The 23,119-nt window shown below is 31.4% G+C and overlaps 1 protein-coding gene and 1 long non-coding RNA gene across 2 annotated transcripts in view; one reads left to right on the top strand and one right to left on the bottom strand.

Annotated features, from left to right (window-relative positions):
• LOC144838876 (uncharacterized) overlaps nt 1-23,119 on the top strand; it is a 276,224-nt gene that overhangs the window by 73,205 nt on the left and 179,900 nt on the right. The gene's annotated exons all lie outside the window — the stretch shown is intronic.
• The window catches only part of LOC144838875 (voltage-dependent calcium channel type A subunit alpha-1-like), a 124,118-nt gene that overhangs the window by 29,317 nt on the left and 71,682 nt on the right, over nt 1-23,119 (bottom strand). Inside the window, exons 20-39 of the mRNA XM_078694394.1 lie at nt 21,408-21,596; nt 20,336-20,423; nt 20,030-20,159; nt 19,370-19,542; nt 18,761-18,863; nt 18,168-18,328; nt 17,307-17,447; nt 16,736-16,937; nt 16,137-16,301; nt 15,138-15,248; nt 14,592-14,675; nt 10,134-10,250; nt 9,586-9,651; nt 8,418-8,512; nt 5,395-5,536; nt 4,752-4,879; nt 4,505-4,601; nt 4,231-4,336; nt 3,921-4,025; nt 3,009-3,053 (exon numbers count right to left, since the gene is read on the bottom strand). Of these exons, the coding sequence (XP_078550520.1) occupies nt 3,009-3,053; nt 3,921-4,025; nt 4,231-4,336; nt 4,505-4,601; nt 4,752-4,879; nt 5,395-5,536; nt 8,418-8,512; nt 9,586-9,651; nt 10,134-10,250; nt 14,592-14,675; nt 15,138-15,248; nt 16,137-16,301; nt 16,736-16,937; nt 17,307-17,447; nt 18,168-18,328; nt 18,761-18,863; nt 19,370-19,542; nt 20,030-20,159; nt 20,336-20,423; nt 21,408-21,596 (2,448 nt within the window). The remainder of the gene's footprint in view (nt 1-3,008; nt 3,054-3,920; nt 4,026-4,230; nt 4,337-4,504; nt 4,602-4,751; nt 4,880-5,394; nt 5,537-8,417; nt 8,513-9,585; nt 9,652-10,133; nt 10,251-14,591; nt 14,676-15,137; nt 15,249-16,136; nt 16,302-16,735; nt 16,938-17,306; nt 17,448-18,167; nt 18,329-18,760; nt 18,864-19,369; nt 19,543-20,029; nt 20,160-20,335; nt 20,424-21,407; nt 21,597-23,119) is intronic.

Genomic DNA, 23,119 nt, shown 5'->3' with positions numbered 1-23,119 from the left:
GTTCTTAAACACAGGCCATTTTTTACCACCGACTAAAGGTCTCATCTGAAAAGCTGCTAGTCTGTATTTTTACCCGTTTGAGGCGAACTCCAGAGCAGCAGTAAGGGATTAAACAGCAAGGATTTAAAAAAAAACAATTTTACCAAATTTTTACCCAACTGAGCTAATGAGAATATCAAACTAAAATCAATTGCTTTAAATGGGTTTAATATTTAGCTTTTTTTTTCAAAAGGGTTAAAAATTACAAAAAATATTTTGAATATTTTTTAAATAGATTTAATTTTGTTAGTTGCAAAACTACAAAACTGCATCAAGGAAAAGGCAAGGATTGGAGATGATACTTTTTATTGGTCGAAGGAAAAAATGTTGTTTACAACAAGCAAATCAAAAAACTAATTTTCTATATATATATATATTGTTTTTATAATGATATACCTTACCATATATCATATTTTCTATTGGGTAATTGAAAATAAAACACATAAAAGATTGAAATAAAAGACAAAAGCAAAATAACTAAATCATAGAAAAGACAAACAAAATGAAAGAGAATTGGTATGAATTGGATTAAAAACTGTTGATCGATATCCCAAATTAAAGCAAGTAGAAATATTTATCCAAAATACGCAAAAAGAGCTCATTTTAAAAACGCAAAGCATTTCTCCAATCTGAAACAAACATTTTACAAAATTAATATTTAACATTAACAATAAGTTTATAATAAAAATATTATTTATTGTATGGAAAAAGACAAATGCTAAAATCACCCAGCGATAATGCCAAGTTAATGCCAAGATATAATGTGTAAATGATATAAACTGGTATGGTATTAAGGTATGACTCCAGGTTTGACATCTAGAGAGTTTAGGTTCGGGTCACACAAGAACAGCTTGTAGATTCACACCTGTGCCATGTACAGTACAGTACAAAAATGGCAAAAAAAAAAAATCCTTAACTAATTTATTTTCAAAAACAAAACAGAAAAAAAATCTTCAATTTCAGCAAAATTCACCCAAATGAAATTTTTACAGGGTTCAAAAAATAACTGCCACCTTCCAAAAAAAAAATGTTTCTAAATAAAATGCAATACTCACTATTATTAAAACCTAAATGAAAAAGTACAAACAAAATACCACTTTTGATTAACATATTTCCGACCGTTTAAATTATATTATAACCAAATTTTTTTAATGCCATTTCTAACCAAGCTAAAAAAGACTTATCTAACTAATGTTATCAACCTGCAGATAAATCAAGTTCCAGTTAGTTGCATGGTGATCCAGATCACACAGGTTTGGTCTTTGTAGGGCTGTGCATCAAGAAAATCAATATACTAAGTCTACCATACTTAATTTTGTGATCCAAAACCCAATTCTAACCCTGACTATGAGTCCCACACATTTTCCTTAGGTTGTGGAACTGTACTAGAAAAACATGCATTTATGCATTTCTGACTTTTACTTAATTAATTGAGTACCCATGAAAACTATCACCTCCTATTCATAAATGGAATAAGCTGGAATGTTAATATGGAAGTTGAGTAGATGAGTAACGGATATCTGTACATTTTTTCTTTCGTTCGCTGCCAAGAACTTTTCCATAACAGAATGGAAAAACTTGTTCTTGCTTGTAAGCTACAGTACTGTATAGAGTCTCATTTGAGGCTTAGTGAGTGGAGTAGAAAAAGACGCAAGTCAGGATTGAAGCCTGGACCTTGGGATTGAAAGGCAACCATGCTAACCATCAAGCTACAGCTTCACTTATTTTAGTTATATTATATTATCATCTATGTAATCAGTTGTTGCTATTCACTACTATACTGTATCTACGCATTTTCATAAGCAGTTTAATAAACATTAAACAAACATTTACCGATGTATTCAAAGATGGATATAGTATATTAAGTTGTATAAAATATGATCTTAAAATAGTAAACGCACACAAACCACACACACATTTTATTAGTATGTTAAGATTGCCAAATATAATATATTGTTCACTTCATTTTCGATTGTTTACTAAAGTAAGATTTTTTTTTTTTTCCAGATATATAGTAAAAAAAACACCACTCAATTTTGGCATTCCTTAAATTACACAGGTTTTTGGTCGTCAATAAACTTTATTATTAGCGCTGTGGCAACAACAAAGGTATATAGGAAAAAGCGGGATAAAAAGCTGACGCATAAACAGCAATATTTTAGATATCAATCTCCTAATTCAAATAGTCAAAAAGCATTTTATTTATTTAATACATGTATACAAAACAGCAAATGTGGATAAAATATTTCTTCTGCTTCTGTTTTGTCTAAAAAATATGTTATAGCCAAAGCTATCTCCTTTAGCAGATTACAGTAAGCTTTTAATAAAAATACTGATGACATTTAGTTGAAGATAGGTGGGTCAAGGTTTGTAGTTAACAGAAACTCCTTACAGTAAACATTGGTTTTTTGGTTGGAGCTTTTAGGATAAAAATATGAAACCATATTCTGATAGCTAGTAGAATAAATAATTGGTGTGATTTGTTCAACAGGAATATACAATGAATGCATAAGTTTATGTAAATTGGAAAATTCAAAAAACAAAATGAGTTAAATTGTTTAAAATGTTTTAATTAGGAAGGACTGCAAATGCTAAGGTTGGCATGCTAAATTTGTGAAGATTATCAATATAGGTTAAAGATGCACTTGAATTCGTGGACAGAACCAAGTGTTGAGAACCAAACATGCAGGTAAAATACTATGGGAAATTTTTAATTGAAATGTGAATTATTTTAATATATTGGATAATAATATGTAAAAAACTATTGTATTGGTAGATTTTTAAGGGGGAGTTAGGTACACATTAAAGGTGTTTTAAAAAGATGATGAAATATTCAACTTCTGCAGGCTCTAAAAACACATAGGGCCGCATATGGGAATGTAGCAGGATACAAGGACATGCTTCACTGAGTTTCCAATGCAATAAGCTGTGTTTTGCATATGGCGGACGGTTTGCTCTGTATTAAATACCTTTCCTTCGTTTACACTCATCACACCTGCCTTCTTCAACATGTTCTTTGTTCACAAAGGAATAATGACAAAATAAAAAATGTAAATATATAAATGATCCCTAGAAAGTGAGGAAATGCGAATTCGGCCTTCTACGGTAAAACGGAAAAACACTTGAATTGATGACAATTTTTCATGTACATCTAGTGTCCTTCTGAATGATACTAATGTAGACAGGGGACACTTTACCATGAATTTGAAATATATACACTGCGGCCCACCCCACTTTGGCCCTAACCTTTGTTAGGGCCAAAGGTTCCCCCTTAATAGGGGTTCTACTGTACTGTTTTCTAATGACAAGATGCACGGACAGTTCTCGAACTTATGCCTTCTCACACACAAGTTCAATACCATTGCGCCGTCTTGCTCTTACAGGTTGTTTTGACACATTAATTGTTATTAACTCTTAAGTTAATTAAAAATATGCAAATTAATGTTAAGGATATATACACTTTTTAAAAAGCTATGGGTCAATTGAGGTCAAACGCACGACAAACGAGAGCTCCATACCGTAAACCTTCTTTGGATAGGTTGGGTAATAACCTAACATTATCAAAAAGAAATAAAATGACAATAGAACGAAAAGAAAGAGTTAAAAAATAAACACAAATAAATAAAAGAGAGCTGTAGAAAAATGAAAAAGAGAACAATACATATATCGGTAACTCCTAATTTTTAATTTAAATAACTCTATTATATTTTTATAATTTAAATTACTACATAAAATCATATAGAAAATTTAATAAAGTTTAATTTGGATTCAAGATTAAATATTATTACCTTTTAAAGTAATATGTAACAAGATTTGTCTATCTATATTATTACACCAAAATAAGTTTCATTATACATAAAGCTAAAACATAAAATTCATACCACAGTCTGGAGGGACCAGAAGGTCTATTTTCTTCTCCGGTAATCGAGGCCAGAAGACTTTGACAGCCTCTCGTAATTCTCTATCATGACGGTCACGATCGACAACTGAGGATAAATGAAATAAAAACTTGTTGAAATTTACACTTTTTATGCTATTAAGATCACAGTGGGTACCAATTCCAATCAAACCATTATGTTATTTATCTACTATATACTTTTTCTGTTGTGGTGAAAATAAATTTTGAATTGAAATTGAATTGAATTTTGGGGTTTTGAAGGAAAACTGAGATTGAATTTGAATTGAACTTACCATTGCCGATTTTAATATCTAATGCTGTTCTAATGAGAGCCATCAATGTCGTGGTAAAATGGACCTCCATCGTATCGTTAAGTGGCATGTTCATTCTGATCAATCGCTGAGAAAGGAGACAAAATACATTCAATATTGAAAACAATTCTTATCCTTTTCAAAACAAGTGGGATCAGGCTTTATGTGCCTGAAATTGCATATTATTCCAGGTATAGTTATTTCAATCATGGAAATATAATAAAACGTTAAAAATGCTTAGAAACATTTTACAAACCTTGTAAGCTATTCTGACAGGGCAATTTGCGCCAAATCCTACAGGAGGTTCCATTTTCCTCAACATGGTATACATTTTCCCATAATTTAACTTCCCCCTGAAAGAGGAATATAGTTAGAAAATAATTTTAACATATAAAATCAAATGACCAGCATCTGAAAACCATTTTCAGACATAAATGTCAATAAATCTAAATTTGTAGACAAAATAATAAAATTCTAAAGAGATCAAAATAATAAGTCCTTACGTTGCTGCAGGCTCAAAATCTCCCCAAATCCGAACATACTCATCCAAGTGATGAGCACCCAGAATTGATGCATCTCTTGTTAAATAATCAAAATTGTCCATAATAACAGCAACGAAAAGATTTAACATCTGAAAATAAAACATTAGAATTGGAATAGTCTTGCCTACACAGATTTATAGTACTTGTCTACACCAGAATTTTAGCAGTAGAATCTTGTCTAAACCAGTTTATAGAGGTAGGATCTTGTCTAAACCAGTTTATAGAGGTAGGATCTTGTCTACACCAGCTTATAGCAGCAGAATCTTGTCTAAACTGGTTTATAGTGGTAGGATCTTGTGTACACTGGTTTATAGTGGTAGGATCTTGTCTAAACTGGTTTATAGTGGTAGGATCTTGTCTAAACTGGTTTATAGTGGTAGGATCTTGTCTAAACTGGTTTATAGTGGTAGGATCTTGTGTACACTGGTTTATAGTGGTAGGATCTTGTGTACACTGGCAACCAAACACCATTTTCAAAAATCAACTTTTTTGTTCACATTTATAAATGTAGTGTCTCCAACATTTTAATAAAAGACCCCTGAGGAATAAAAATGTGCACGACTGAAAGGCATGATTAGACTGTAAAAAAATTTAATTTACTTACCAAAAATGAGCAAAGGAAAATAAAGCTAACGAAATATACGTATGCAAACGGGGATCCACATTCATTTCCTGCCTTGCCCTCACACGCTCTACCCGATATACATGCTAACATAATCAGTTGCCAACTCTCCCCTGTTGCGCACCTATACACGTTGAGAAACGTCCAATAAAAATGTATATTAATATATATTTAATATGGAGTCAAAGATGAAATTGGTGGCATTGACAATAATTTCAATACTAAATAATTTGGATATGGTTAATTTTTTTGAAAATAAATTCAGGATAATATGCAAATCATGCAATTGAATAAAATCCCCAAAAGTATAAAAGAAGATTTAAGCAATATCTTAACTTAATATTAGAAAGGCAACTTTACAACAGGCTATTATTACGCATTACAAATACATAAAATGTTTAATGTGAAAACGGGAAAGTAGATTGTATACATATTTTATGTCTATATTGCAAAACAAGAGCACACTTTTATTGAACCATCCGCCATTTTCCTGCATTCTAAAGCATTCTAGCTGATTTTTTTTTTTTTGTAACCGGTTTTGTTTTGTTGAAAATATGCTCTTAAGATACATACATTTATAATAAACAAAAGAAGGGATAGATACAACATTTATTATATAGCCCTCTAAGATATATTGAATTACAAAAAGAATCTCTACAATAATACAATTAAATACATATGTTAAAACTTATAAGTTTTTAATTTAGACCATCACTTTTAAAGCCAAATGATGTGTTTTCTGTTTTTTTATAAAATTTAGAAGTTCTTTCTCAATATCACTTTAAATGTAAATTAGTTTTTTTATTAGATTATATAATGTAGAGAGTCTTTTTTAAATTCAAAAACATTTCTGGACATTTGAACATTATTTGTTACAATAATTATTTTTATAATATAGTTTATAAAGAGGAAATGAGAATTCAATAAATATTTAATAATCCTTTTTGTGCGTGCTTGATTTGGCATATCTTTTTATCACAACCTGAGCGCTAAAATAATATTTTGATATTTCCTTGTAAAAACTATTACAATTTTATTTATATTTTCACAAATGCTATATTAAATAATCATTTCTCTTTTAGAAAAACATATTTATTCCCAAGAAAAGATTTTAAAAAAAGATAATGGTTAGTTTTGCAGTAAAGTTTCACGTTATTTTGAACAATAGAATTACACAATACTAAAGAAATCTGTTATTGTTAAATATATGACAAATATCTATTTTAGCAGAGAACTGCTACTGTAAATAAACATAAATAGCAACATTTAGCAGAATAAGGAAATACAAAAGAATAGAATTATATGTCACGAAAGTACATAGAGTATTAAAGAATTGATTTTAACTTGATTTTATCACATTGTTTTTGTAAGAACTAGAATAATCTGGTTTAAAACAAATTAAACTGGTTTGAACCAAAGTAAACTGGTAAAGCAATACTGTTTAATAATTGGCTAACTAATATATCACGTTTAACCAGTTTAAACCAGTTAAATACAGACTGTAACTTTAGTTGATACCACATGCAGTAAAGGAGTTTCGTGCAATACGCCAAACTTTTTTAAAACCTTATTTAGTGAGAAAGGTTGTATTAAATTTCTAATTTTAATTTTTAATGTTTTTTAATCTTTTCTTTTGCATTATATAGCAAGTTTATTACAGATCTGTATTATTAATAAGAAAGAAATACACAGGGAATTGATAGGTAAGGAAGAATAGTAATAGTTAAGGAACAATATACAGGTATAAAGAGGCTATTTTGGTTGTAAAGACAGCAAAGAATACATTTTTAAAACCTTTAAACAATATAAAAACAAAGATAGGTTATTACATAGAAGATCATCACCCCATTTACACTTACTGGCCTAAAGGATGGTGGTGTTTAAAAGGGAGTTTACACTTACAGTCTTTGTAGTTAAAAAAATATATTTTTTTAGTCCATTGGTATTTGGTTAATTTCATTTTGAATATTAATGAGTCATATTATACTCATTGTTTGACAATAAAATGTTGCTCTATGGTTTGATCTAAGTCAAAAAATTCAAATATGATATGCGCGACTACATATGCCAGTCTAAACCAGTTCCAGCCATTTGTCCAGGTGATCCTAGTTTGAGGAACTTACAGTAGGTTTGGCCCAAAAGTGTAAATGAGGTGAAAGATACATACAACAAATGCATTGATATCATGAACTGTATTAAGCATAAGGTAGCCCTTAGTATGTGTTAGCAAGATAAAATTCCAAAAAAGATCACTACTATCCAGCCAGCAAGAGACAAATTCCCGTCCAATAAACCAAACATTAGGTTCAGATACCACATATAAAAGTTTGAATATTGAATATGAAATTAAACGCAGTCAAATTTAACAAAAATCATAATCAAAAGAAGTAAAGAATTTCAAAGAGGTAGCCAATACATATGGGTAAAAGGTAAGTGTCAGGTTGGGATTTATTAAAACATCTTTTTTTCCACATTGATGATGGGATAGTCGGTGTTACATCAAGGATCAATAGACAAGGATATATAGACGGGACACCAGACACAATTTTTAATGTTTCTGCTGTTAGATTTGGTCTACCTGAATAGTAGTAGAAGAGCTGTAAAGAACAGCTGAAAATTGTTATGACTATTAATCTCTGTTTCATCATTGAGTTCTACATTTCCGAACATCTGATGGCGTTGCATGCGTGTGTGGAGAGAAACAAAAAAAGAAAAAAACACCACTGCTTATTGTTTGAATGATTAAGTGAAATCAGTTTTTACAACTGATGACCTAGATTTCCATGAATGTGAATAGGTACGTAAAAAATGCAAAAACTTCAAAGCTCAATGACAGTCTCTGGCATTCAGAATCAGAAACAACGACTTTGTGTATTCATAATGACCTTTGACATTTATTTTTTGTACTGCACTGAGTGTAGTTTTTGTAGTTATCACATACCTATGCATACTCCCTGGTCTAACATATTAGTTTGGTTGGCATTTTGCCAGAAGTGAAACATTACCTGAACAATAGCAGGAGCGACATAAAAAAGTTATGAAAATTGTTGTGCGTGTTGATAGAGCTTGAAGTATCAGAATATTTAATATCACCGAATATCTAGATTCAAAAGCATAAATAAAGTTAACACATCCTTGGTTTAGAGACTTCCAGTCCCTTTAGAGTTGTTTCACCTTTAACCTGTGAAGAAATCGGCCAGTAGATTATGTATCGCCCTCCCCCACCCTTGGTTCTTAGTATGATAAATCCTATTCTACACAGCTATACTAGAATGGAGTGCATGAGTTGAAACCATAACAGGGCAGGGAAGAATTTGAACCAGAACAATAGTGTGACTTCCACCACCAGAATTATGGACAAGAACCTCCTCAAACCCGCTCTAATTTTATGCCCATGGTTTGTTGTAGTGCCCCTGAATTAGCTCGAAGTTTAATTTTCTGTCAACTTACTAGCAAATCTAACTAGCTAAATGAGAAAGCAAACAGCCAAAAAAAAAAGTCAATTATTATGTTGTCGAATCAATTGCTAGGGTAAATTTTCGAGCCCTGTAACCACTCAGTCACTCAACCTCACGATACTTTCATCCAATCACATTATAATAACTTCTTCACATCATTAAACTCTGTTATTTAATCACAGAATTCAACTGTAATAATGTCACTCAAACAAATTAACTACCTAATATTAAAATACTATAAAGTTATAACTTTTAATCACAAATTGTTTATCCTAATAATCTAATCTAACCATTAACTCATCATCACTCACTCAATACACTTTAAAAAACAACTTGATTTTTTGATGACATCTGCTACTCCTATTCCCCCAAAAAGCGAAACATATTATTTGTTAATTTTTCAAATAAAAAAATAATGTATATTAAACAGATTATAATAGGGGATTTTAGGGAAGAATGTATAGGGTAAATTCTTTCCTAAAATTTTGTCTAACATCAACGCAGGCATTTAAGATGGAGTATTTTCTGTTGTTGCCAAGTATATAATTTTAAAAAGCAATGCTTGAGCGCACAAGGCTGGATATGAAACAAAATGGTTGTATGTGTATCACATGACTTTTTAGATTCATGGACCTAACTTCAAATGATAAAAGCAGACAAGAGAGAGAGAAAATTAGGCGCAAAAGATTAATAAATTTATGCTAAAAAGACTCACCTGCATTCCAATAATTGCATAGATAAAGAAAAGCATTCCAATTAATAGGCATACCCATGGCAATGCCTAAGACAAGAAAAAAAAGTGAAAAACAAAATATGTTAAATGTATGCAAATATGTTTGATTCTGGATGTTTGGTAACCCATAGAGTAGAACCAACTTCATTTTCAATTACCTTTGAAAACAATCTCTTCAACTTGTTTTGTATAGTGTACAAAGACGGTTTTCCATAATAAAATTGTCCTACATACTCAGTACATTGAGGAGAATCAGTGGCTTAACACCTATGAGCGCTAACTGGCTGAACTCATGTGCCCCAGAGCTTAAGGAGCCCCAGACCATGAGCAGCATCAATCAGCTATCCAGTGTTGGCCCCATAGAAGTGCTACACCAGGGAGACTCAATATTTCTTGGATGAGACTCAAACCAACCAACTGAAGATAGTCCGGTGTTCATACTAACAAGCTAGGGTTAGATAGAGTATGCAAATACAATGTCTATGGAAGGCAAAATTACAAAAGTCACTATAATAAATGTCATTTTATACCTTGAAAGACTGCACAAAAGTCCAAAGTAGGATTCGAATCGACGATCCTTGACGTAAAAGTTTGATGAGCCTAGCTGCTCGAAAAAGCCTCAAAACACTCAAATTAATAAATCCCTCCTGTAAAAACAAACAAGAAAGTGTCATACCAAATACAAATTAAGTTATGCTGGTTATTTGTACCTGCTATACCCTTTTACAACTACACAGAGAGAGATCAGCTTCCTGACAACCCTTGCAGACTATATTTTTATTTCACTATCTATCCTATTTATTATATACAGTAGCAGTACGAAAGTTTGTCCCATAGATTGCAACATGCAATTTCCACATGCAATTTGAAATTCATCCAACAACCTTCAATTTTATAAGTGAAGTATTTAAGTGACATAATTTGATAAAAAATATTGATATTCAACGCAACGAAAAGATATCTGGATTATAGACACTGTTGACAAATGGTAGCATGCACATGGATCTAGACAAATCTTTGAATCTAAGATGACTAGTAAGTGCGTTTTTTGTGTTTGTATTATATGGCTTATATATTACACAATACAGGACAGTCAAATCATTATGGAGAAAATAGCATAGAACAAGTACAGTAACTCACAGTGACTCAAATTAAATTAACAAATATCCTCGTCACTGACAAAAATTCTCAATTATTACACGGCCTTTATTTAAATATTGATAGTGCGATTCAGAATTAAATCAAAGGAGCTTTTTTTTTATGATATCAAGCTTTAAATGTGTAACAAATCTAAACAAAAATAGTTTAGTTTGTTTTGACACTTTCTAAGAAATTCCTTCAGAGACCATTAAACGGTGAAAAACCAAAATGTTACATTTCTGGAACAATTTTCTTGTTTTTCAAACAAATATCAGTGGTAAATTAAATCAACTATAAGTATTAATTATCAATAAAATACAAATACAATGAAAAAAATGTGTTTTGATTATTTTTTAGAATTTTGAAGCTTCTAGACGAAGGAATTCTAGAAATATTTGTGATAAAAAACAGCAATAAAAATTAGTTAGAGAGCAAAAAAAAAAAACAAAAACCAAAAATACAAAAGATTAATGGGAAAAAACGAAGACATATATTTGTGGTGAAAAATGAATAATGTGAAAACAACATTGCAAACACAATTTATCTTATTATCATAGAAGGAAATATACAAGAAAAGTTTTCTTTGAAAATAAATTTTCTCTGCAAGAATTGTATAGCAAGTTATTTTTAAAAATTATTTTCAGGAATGAATTTTTTAAAATTATCATATCAGGACAAAGGGCAATCTGTAATTTGCTAACACCAAGTTCGTCAAGAAATTTTTTCAAAAGTTTTCCAGACCAGTTGACAAACCTTGGAAAACTATAGAAAACAGAGGTCAGGATGTTTGTGAAATCAGCCAATCAAATTAAGTTATTGTAGTCAAGTGATCCAGCAGATGAACACAAAGTCAAAGAATATTTATGTGCTATAAACAACAAAATACAAGACATAACACATATGTATTGTCTCTTAGTACAGCGTCAACTGAAACAAAAAAGTCGCAACTAAAGGAAAAAATAAAATAGCAAATTAAAATTCACAAACTTCAACAAATCATTTTAGTAGGCACTTCAGAGTATTAAATAAATATTGCAGAATTTCATTTTCTAAAATGTTAGTAAGAATACAGTACTAAACGCTAAATGTTTACCCTAACAGTACGTTTATATAAACATGTGTAATTTGTTGAAGATATACAAAAGATGTATCAATTTAAAATTACTTTAAATTATGAATATATATATTGCAAAGTGTAAATGACCATTTAAATATATCTAATAAAAATACCCTAATAAAATACAATGACTTTAAAACATAAAATTCTAAAAGTTAACAGTATTTTTAAAGAAAGAATTTAGTTTTTGAATAAAATTACATAGGATGATATGATATACATATAATATTGCAGTGTGCATAATATCTAAATAAGAGTTTACAATTGATTACATATTAATACAGGGTTGTAAAAAGTAGGTGGATCTGAGGTACAGAGGATAGAATGATGCCTAGCAGATGTCTCTGCTAGCAAGAACACCTTTAATTGCAGGCGTGAATAACTGGTCTGTAGACATTTGGGATTGCCACATTGCAGAAGGAAAGTCCAGTCACAACATGTTCTGTTCGAGTAGAATAATGTACTCTATGGTAGTAGAGTATATTTTAGAAAATGAGCATGTCTGTATGTATTGTTTATAGTTTATACATACAAAATAAAATGAGCTAGCTACAACTTGCCAACTATCCCTTCTACCCCTGAATCCATTTACTTTCCACTGTATAAAAACCCTGATTTTTACATAAAGCAAGCAACAACTTTACCATACAATTATTAAACACAAAACGTTAGTAATATATGGTAGGTACCAGCCAAACGAAAGTGCAAGAAATGGTGGTTTTTGTGAAAAATGTCAAACAAAAATTCTATAAGTTATATAATATAAATTCACAGGCATAGAATATTTACTAAACTGCCCAATGATATATTAGAAATCATTAAATTTGTTGAAACAGTAAAGATGTGGAAATCTGTGAGAATGAGAAAAAGCCACTCCAACCAAGATTCGAACCTGCGTCCTAACCATTAGACCACTGGTTTAAAATTGATTGGATAGTGTCTTTTTAACACATTTGGCGTGGTGCAGCATAACATTAAATATCATTATTTGTTATTTAATTTGTATAATTCGGTACAATTTGAATTAATAACACAAATTTCACAATAACCAACAATAAATAAATATAGGGGTGGAAACGGAGGGAGTTAGTTTAACAAATACACCATCATCTAGTGATATGTATATAAATGATTAGTAATAACAAAAACACAAAAACACAAAACATGATGCTCTGAGCAGATCCCTGGCGACTAAACCTGAGATAGGAATCACCAACAAATTATAAATTTAGGAACTAAAACAAAATCATAATTTTATTCATTCATTATTAAATTTACTTGTATATGCAATTATAGCATAATTAATCTTTTTTTTAAAGTTATGTCATAAAAAAATTTAATTAAGATTTATTGATTGAAAGGCCGTTACAAGAATATACTTAGAGACGTGACACTATGATTACATAATTTTTTGTGCATGAATGCCCAATAGGCAAGTATGGTTCCAAACACAAGCATTCCACAGTGTTCGTGTGCATGGCAGCTCATGAGAGTGGCAGTCAACTAGAAAGGGCCACGTATTAATACTTACTTTCTATGTAGGTGAAAGAAAAACACAAAGGCAATACATGGTTAGCAGAGAGGAATGGATATATAGGGGTAACAAAGGAGGGGGGTTTTGTGGCAGAGGGGGTGGCAACAGTTGATGAGGTGTCATATTAGGTATTGGCTGGTTAACTAATGTAATGTATAGCCTTCATTGAAGGTTTACTAACAAGACATAGGAGTAGACAGTAATATATAAACAGATTATTATTTACATTAATGAATATAATAATGATCAAAAGTATAACATTTTTTTAAAAATTCAAATAGCAAAACCAAAATTAAAACACATTATATAAACAAATATTCATAACATTGGTAGATAATATTGTTTTTATCTGACAGAGGGAGGGAGGATGTAAATTTAAAAAGCTGTTTATTCGCACAGGTACATCCAAAAACAATATACAAGGGGTTTCCCTGTGTGAAATATTACGTCAACAAGCGTCGACTTTTATTTGTTAAAGTTTTTACACTTCTTTGTCTAGGTACAATAAGCTTGCATTTTTGCAGTACACTTAAACAAAGAGAAACCCCTTTTTGAATGTTAATTTTAAGCAAGGCCTATGTAATGATATATGAATAGGTACTTTATCATCAGGGGGTTACGTTGGGGGGGTACATCTTTTATTACTTTAGCATCTAGTTTAAATCGAACCAATTCAAACACAGACATGTAAGCAGGTCAATGACCTTAAGGTTAATGAACTCAAAGATTACATGAGCATGTTAATTTTAGCAGGTTAATAATATGGATGTTATATTTTTATCTATTTTTGTTAGAAATGAAATTATTTAAATGAATGAACTATTAGGTTTTAGCCATTCAATTGAAAAAAGTATATATAATAAAAACGAAAAAAAGATTTTCATTTTCCGAGTAATTTTTTTTAAAATTTTCATTTTTACTTTATGTTCTAAAAAAGGTATATATGCAATTGTAAATTAGTAAACAACACTTAAACCAAAATAAATAATTTTGAATAAATACCTTTTTTTGAGACTATTTTTAATATAACAACATAAAAATTGACAATAACAACCCAAAGTTATACCGATAAAAATAAAAACCTCGCCAATTTTTAAAACTGATGCTTTCTGTGCATGCCTTAACTAGAATACTTTTTCATTTTTGGAAGAAAAGAGTTATCAGTTTTAAATATTTGTAAAGGAAAAAAAAACTTACCCCATATTCAGAGACTAGGATGTCTGTAATACTACCAACAACACAAATGAAGTCAAAAATATTCCATGCATCTCTGAAGTAGTTCTAAAAAAAACACACAATTATTTATATTTTATTAAACACCTGAGTGTTTCCTTACCATTTGATTGTTAGTGATATTCCCCAATATGGTAGTGATATGACATCATCGTGTCCATATATGGGCACATCACATTTTTTTGTCACATAGTTTGTCACAGAGCTTAAGACCTAGCCTGGCTAAAACAAAGACACTTTTCAAAGAAGCCCCCAAGCCCGCATGTACAGGGTCTGCAGACTATGTCTAGGAGGGGGCTTACCCTCGCCGATTGTGTTGCGAAATAACTGTCACGCTCTGTGAATTACCGTCCCCTTCGATTACCGTCCCAATGTCAATGCTCCTCAATATTTCAACTCTTGTATACTAGTACACATTGCATGGTATAGGAAGGACAGGACAGATTTTTACACAAATTTTATACAAAAAATTAAGAAATTAGAATTAATGTCAATGGTCAGATCACTTACCCTTACGCCATAAGCTACCAATTTTAGGATACATTCCACTGTGAACATTGTTGTAAAAAAAACGTTGAAGTAACTTAAAATGTCATCCAACTTATCAGGTTGATCATAGTACTAAAATAAAATAAATATATTTAAAACTGTTTATCCATAATACTTAACAAAAACAAAATAAAATCAATATATATTTGGTATATTTGTTGAGATTCAGAAATATAATACCACAGTAAAACATAATGGTATGAGATGGTGGACAGAAAGAAGAGCCTATGTATAGTGTTCCCCTTGAGGACTGCATTAAACTTGTTTATATAAGCATTATATTTCTTTGGAATCTATTAACTTGGATAACCTTAAATTTTCACGTCTTTGCTCCAACCAACTCTTTTAAATATTCATTTTTTTCCACTATTCCTCATACATGTAAATAATAATTATATACACTTTTATATACACTGTTTCAAATTTCACAGTTTGGACTTCCAGGCCCGCCGACTACAGTACTTTAGTTTACTTTTGCCATCCATTGCCAATTGTTTTTGTATTTTATTGTATTGTTCTGGCGAAATAAATGAATGTATTGGAGAAGTTGCCTATGGAAGTTGGAAACAGGTCAACCCTTAGTATGCATTACTCTCTAATATAAGGGGCCTATGTGAGTTCCCCATTAATTGTCCTGATGGTGGAACTTTATAACTTCAAAATGTTATATCCATATTCAATTCGCAATAAATTTAAATTTTTATATAATTTATTTTAATGAATTTTATCATTGAAAAGACTTTTTCAAAATAGTTAATATCTTTTGAAATGAAAAAACCTCAAACAATAAAGGTAAAGGTATTTATATTTGTCCTCAAGCTTAACTGGAAACTGAGGAAATTCGGATTAGGTCCTCCACGGACCCACGGCAGCACATTGTGTTATTTTAATCCACTGAATACTTTAGAGTACATTTTTTATAACAGGGCATTATAGTATGAGTATATAACAGATACTTACAGGCATCATGAGAGTTATCGTGTTGATTGCAATCAGTGCCATGATAAAATATTCAAAGGGGGATGACACAACGAACGTCCACACTTTAAACTGAAAGTTTGTCTGATCCTTTGGCATAAATCTGTCTACGGGTTTTGCAGTAATGCAAAATTCTATGCATTGTTTCTGAAATACAATATTTATTTGGCAATTGTAACAAATACTATAATAATAATAATAATCAGTAGTGGGAAAATCTTAACGACCGGTTTTAACGGCAATAATATAAAAACATTTTTCTTACAGAAAGAAAGTTGTTATTTTTAGCAGAAAAGGGTATAAGTTTCATTTGAGGCTTAGGGAGTAAAGCTGAAAGAGTTACAAGCCTGCACTAGGTCAGGATTGGACCTTGGGTTGGAAGACAAGCACGTTAACCACCATACCATTATTATAGCATAACCTGCATTTACACTGTCTTTGAAGAAAATAATAGTTTTTACGCAACCAAAAGTTATTAAATTATCAAGAATTTTTTTGCAAGTAGTTTCAATTACGTCAGCGTAGGGCAAACTTCTGACCAATTAAATAATCAGCCTTAATCTGAAGATAATTGATCTCACCTGGTTCTTATCTATATCGCCATCTTCATACTGCGCGTCTCCCTGTTCCTGAAATGTAATGATGATGAGGGCAACGAAAATGTTCAAGAAAAAGAACGGAAAAATAATGAAGTACACTACATAGTAAATGGCCATCTGTGTACGTGAGTAAGGTGAAGGTCCCTGGCCCTCCACGGTGGCATCCATTGAGTATTTCAAAATGCTAGAAAAAAAAGAAGACAATTTTAACAAATAAAAAAAAGCATATACACCAATTAATGAGAGCAAATGTAGTCTGTGAATTGTATTGAAGATGAAATACACTGTTTTATGGAATGTTCAACTTATGATGATATCAGATCTCATTTATTCAACATTATTAGCCGGCTCAACCCATCATTTTCAGATCCAACAAATTTAGAAAAATTCAAATTGATGGCAACCACAGTTCTACAGTTGCTAAATTTTCCTTTGTTTAAGTTTTGTGCCTGTGTGTTGTATAACTATAATTGCCTTAATAAATTGGTCAACTTGGTCATATCACTACCATATTTGAGCATATCACTACCATATTTGGGTAATTTCAACTTACTCAGGCCACCCTTCTCCTGTGGAAACTGTGAATAACGTTAGCATCGATGCGATAACATTGTCATAATGAAAATCGCGCTTTTCCCAAACTCGTGCCTCAACACTAGTAATCTCATCGCCTTCATATCTGAAAAAATTTCCCCTGAAAAAGAAATATAGATAAAGATCAAAATTAGAACAAGAGATATGTGTAATTATTAGTTACTAATCATTGTCCTCATTGATGCGTGTTAAGTTATATTCTCCCCTCATTGGGCCCATCCTCATTCAGGGGACACCTCTATTAAGGCCAATTTACACAGATGAGCAGTAATGGTAATAAAAATATAGAATCTATGTTAATTGGTATTCCTGATGAACACTTGCACACAACACGGAGCAGACGGGAGGTTTATGCTCAGGATAGATACAGATTCTATGTGGGACAAGCTACATGGTTTTCCGCTTACCGTTACCGCTCTGTGTAAATTGGCATTTTAAAGAGACACTTTTCCATGAAATCAACAAGGGGTAATATATAACACACCTTTTTAAGGGAAATTTTTTGTTGGGTCCTGAAAGTGTCCTCTTAAAAGTGGTTGTAAAGTAGTAAAAAAACAATCTCAATTTAAATTCACTTTTTGATTTAGCTTTCTCTTCATTAATTGGTATTTTATTTTTAAGTAACTTGTCTTTCAATCTACTAAATCGTCATAAAAATACAACCTCTCTAAAGTATACAAGTTGTGTTTTGACGCTCCATATCCTGGACACACATAAGTACGAAAGAAAGGAGAAGGGGTGAGGAGAGAGAGACGGAAGGAAAGATGTGGATATTTTGTAAAAGAAATTGTCAGTTTCCATTGATTAGGAATACACTTACATGCAATCGGGTTCTGTCACTTTAGACATGTCGGTACAATAATTAAATCGTCCCTTTAAAAGTTGAACACCTATGACTGCGAAGATGAACATGAACAGGAAGTAAACGATGGCGATGTTTACAACGTTTTTGACTGAATGTACTACGCAATCGAATACAGCCTAAAATGATAAGAAAAAATGTCAGTAATATTGTTTTTTGATCAAGTAGAACACACCGACTTGTATCAAGCCACAAATCAAACACATTGCTCGCTCCATGGTTCTGGTGGTAGAAAAAGTCTTCTCGGATAAGTACTACTGTATAAACCGTAGGTCCAGTGTATACATCTGGCTCATGTGCAATTTAAAGAACCCAGTACATCTTTTGAGGCGAGTAGGAGGTTACCCCGTGTACTAGTATATACACAGCCAGCTGTCACACACACACACACACTTATCATAACTCATCATGAGGGCCCCTTGATTGTGAGCATACGCTGTTTAGGGTCACCCTCTATAAATAAGGTTAAATAAAAATATTTAAAAAACGATTTCTCATGATTATTAAATCAAATACAAAAATGCTGAAATAAACACATGAAAATGAGGTACCTTCAGTTTTGGTATTCTTTTGATGGTTTTCAGAGGACGCAATACTCTCAACACACGGAGACATTTAATGGTACTTAGGTCTCCACTACCTTCACCATCAGAGCTACAAAATGAAAAAATCAAATGAACATATATTTTTTATATAATTTACATACCGTGTATACATCATTTGTAACCAAGCGGGTATAATTTTTAGTAAGCCCTGTTTACACTTTCACTTGTTGATCCTGTACCGCTCAACATTCAATGCCCAGTAAATGAATATGAACCAATAGGTGAAATGCATATATTAATTATTTATTAACACATTGTAAAGTGGGCACAAATTATGTCATGGCCGTGCCAGTTTGTGCCATTGATTAAACCAGTAGTGAAAGTGCCTATAAATAGGTCTAACTAATGAACATGGTCAATCATGGTCAATCATACCTAGCCAGCAGGCAAATTTTTTTCATCTACTAAGCTATGCTTAAAGGTGCCCATATGTAGACATGATGATGTCATATCACTACTAAATTTGGGCATATCACTACCATATTTGGGCACATTACACTTTTTTTGTGAAACTAGTTTGATAGTGTAAACAGAGCATAAGATTATAATACTTACGTTGAATTAACACCAAATGCCACAAGGGCACAGATGACAACCGTAGCATCTAGAATGTTCCATATATCTCTGATATAGGCACCAGGGTGCAATATCAGGCCCATATCCACTATCTTCATAACTAACTCAATTGTGAAGATTCCCGTGAAGAGATAATCAAGGTAATTTAATACCTAAAAGAAACAAGCAATAAACATTTTAAAATTAAAATTAGTGTTAGTTAGTTAATTGAGACACAGAAGAGGTATTATGTGTTAAAACAATATTGATGAGGTGGGTGTCCTTTTTTCTCCCAATGTATTATTTGTAAAATACAAGACAAGCACTCAGTCAACGTCAAAAGTCAAACGTGGTATATCGCAAAAATTATATATAATACATTCAGTCATTCTCACCAAACACAAGAACAAAACAGGTGCATTGTGGGATAATAGCACATTTCTTTCCAACCAATCATTGTCTGTTTCCATGCTTTGCAATTTTCACTTCTATTTTTGTTATGGACCTCGGTGACAAACGGCTAGCAATGGCTATGAGCGCTTACTGGTTAAACCTAAGACCAGAGCTGGGTTGGTGGCCCAAGAGAAGTTTTAGATGGCTCATTAGATCAGCCTCTGCGTTACGCCACTAATTGCATAGCAGAAATATTGTAAAACTTACTTTGTTACGTTCACTGTCTGTGTTGACCGGGTCTTCTGCTGCTAACGCTATACTACTAAGGCCGATTACGATCATGATGGTGATATCAAACCATCTGTTTATTACGCATTTGTGGACCAGCACACGGAAGCTGTAAATATAAAATAATTTAAATTAATTTTGACAAGAGTTTATGTTATGTATAAATTTTCTTACACCATTTTGAATACCAGTCGGAGCTAATTTAAACCGGCAAATCTTGCTGGCAAAACCTGCATCGGAAGACCATAGAAGATATAAAAAGAAAAGAATGAGTTTTTAACTTACGGATTTGTTGAACTGAAAATGAACAAGGAACTGAATGGGACAATTGCTTTTGGAACCCCTTCTTCTTCCTCCTCCTCTCCTTCTGGAGCTAAAAAAATGCAAAAAAAAGCAATTGGGTCAAAGGTTAAATGTTAACAGCTTTCAATTACACAGTTTCTATGCACTACTGTATCTCACAATGTCTGATGAATATTTTTGTATTAAAACACAATTCGACTTAAAACAACATATTTTTAAAGCATCAAAAATTAATATAAAATATATAAAGTATATAAATCATAATTTCAGCAGTATTTACTATGTAAATTAAATTTATAATTTTTCCAATATAACATAATATTGGTTATCTAACTACAAATAATTGTAAGATAAAACAACAAAATCAACACTGTAGAAAAAACACTGTATATTTCAATTTACAACATTCATACCAATTAATAACATTCATATCGACCTTTCATTTTCACGAAAATGAAAGGGCAAAGGTCAAAACAAAAAATAAGCTACTATACTTTTTTAGGCATACCTAGACTAAGCACACACAGTTCATACCTCACATACTGGGTTCATCTCCATATATAAATACAATGGTTCACATTCTACTATCTAGCTTCAAGTCTACATATAGTACTTTACATATCACCAGGGGCAGATTTAATGTGTGCACGTATTGCCCCTTTGACAGATAAAATGAAATTATAAACTACTTTTTTGATATCCTCTCTTTTAATGTTAGCACTCCCTCGTTCGGTAAATCTAAGATCTGCCCTTGACTGCTCATGTTATAGTTGATGTCTGTGGGTTAAGAATCTATACTAACTGCATATTGGTCTAATGGTATTATACACGCTTTGAATTCAAATGGAATGGTTCAATCCTAACAAAGTCATTTTTTTCATACCAAAACAAATTGGAAGTTTTTTTGTTCAAATTAAGATTTACTAGACGTTGCGTTTGTTTTAAATCAGAGTTTCCTTTTTCGATTTAACTAGACCATTTCTGATTATTGTATATTATTTATTTCAAATTTATTAAAATATTGCACCAGAATAGGAAACAAAACTAGAAAAACCTTCTTCTTCGGGATCTTTCGTCTTCTTCTTTATGGAACATTCACAATGACACGAACAAACCCAAGGACATTCACATTGGGGATAGGAACAAGGAAAATGAAATCCATTCACGTTAAGATGATCATAGTATCTCTTTAACCGGACTTTCCACGTAGCGGTATCCGATTCTATTTCTTCTTCAAGTTCTTCTAAAACAAAAATCATAGTTACAAATACACAGAAACGAAAACAAACAAAACTATCCTAAATAGGGCAACCTCTGATTGGCAAAAAATGTCTGGGTTAACTTTGGGTTAAAAACAAAATCAATTTTCAGAGCTTTTTTTAATACAATAATCTAAATATTATTTAAGATTTTTTTTCTTAATTTCTTTATGTTTCAATGACAGAAATAACATTTTTATTTTTATGAAATTAAAATATTAATCAAAGGAAGATAATTCTTTATTCTTGTTTTTTTATATTGTATTTTGAAATTATTTCCATAAATTAATTATAACAATTTTCAACAAGAATGAATTTTGACATTAAGATTTAGAATAACATCACAATTAGTTATTAATTTATTCTTTTTCTTGGTATAGTTTGGAAATTCAATTTTCTAATTGATTAAAAAAATTCAAAAGGAAATTATAAGGATATTGTTGTCTTTAAATTTTCAAAATATAATCTAAATGGCAAAGTGAAATTAAATAATCATTATTTTTGTATTAATTTGGGGTATTTCCCTTTAAAATAAATGTCAATTTAACAAAGATTTTAAAAAAGTGATTCCATCTCATGCAGATGGTGGAAAAATTGAGTACTACAATTTTCATTCCAATGTTAGTTATTGATAATACATTTAGCATAGAAATACACCATAGACAAATCCATGATATAAAGTGATTGAGAGAAAGGTGAATAAAAATGTCAGTGATGAAGAAATATTAAGTGCTTTAAATATCAGACGGTATTAAATAATTTGCATTTAGAAAAATTGAGTATTAAACTGTTTGACTGTTAGTGTCAGTATTTTAAATAATATCGCATGAATTCCCAATGTTAGTTTTTAATGATAAATTTAGTATAGAAAATGATAAACACACCATGAAATGTGATTGAGAAAGTGTATAATAAATATCTTGTAAGAAATAGTGTTAAGAATATTTAAAAAATCAAAATTTATTTTAAAAGTAAAGAAAATATAATCAGGGATGTGCCCACATTGGGGGGGGGGGGGGGGGGGGTCCACTTAGGACTAAATTTCCGCCTGGCACCAATGAAATATCTTGAATCCCGCGGTTGTTGTGGGGCTGAATTCACAGAAAAATTAAGACTTGAAACAAGATATCCTTTTGATATGACATGCCATATGTGCCAAAATGATTTTTTTTTATAGAAAGCTGAATCACCGATTCAACAATTGCAAATATAGCCTGAAATTCGCTTGACCAACTATACTACATTATGCCCTCACTCATTTATATTCTTCTGTGATATTTTGGGAGATAGTTAGCACAATGTTTTCTGTAGCCATTAGAAGATACAGTAAGAGGTGAGATTGTTCATCCCAAAATTCAAAAACAAATCAAATGTATTTATTACTGTACAATGCCCCAATGATTTAAATTAATAAACATTGCTCAAAGGGGAAAAAAACTAAACTGGTCTCATCCAGTTCGGTCTCATCTAAACCGGTTATGTACACACCAGGAATCATCTCTCCACT

The sequence above is a fragment of the Antedon bifida genome, chromosome 3, assembly GCF_963402885.1.
Source record: "Antedon bifida chromosome 3, ecAntBifi1.1, whole genome shotgun sequence".
Classification (NCBI taxonomy): domain Eukaryota; kingdom Metazoa; phylum Echinodermata; class Crinoidea; order Comatulida; family Antedonidae; genus Antedon; species Antedon bifida.
Note: the sequence above shows the minus strand (reverse complement) of the source record. Positions and strands in the feature narration are given on the sequence as shown.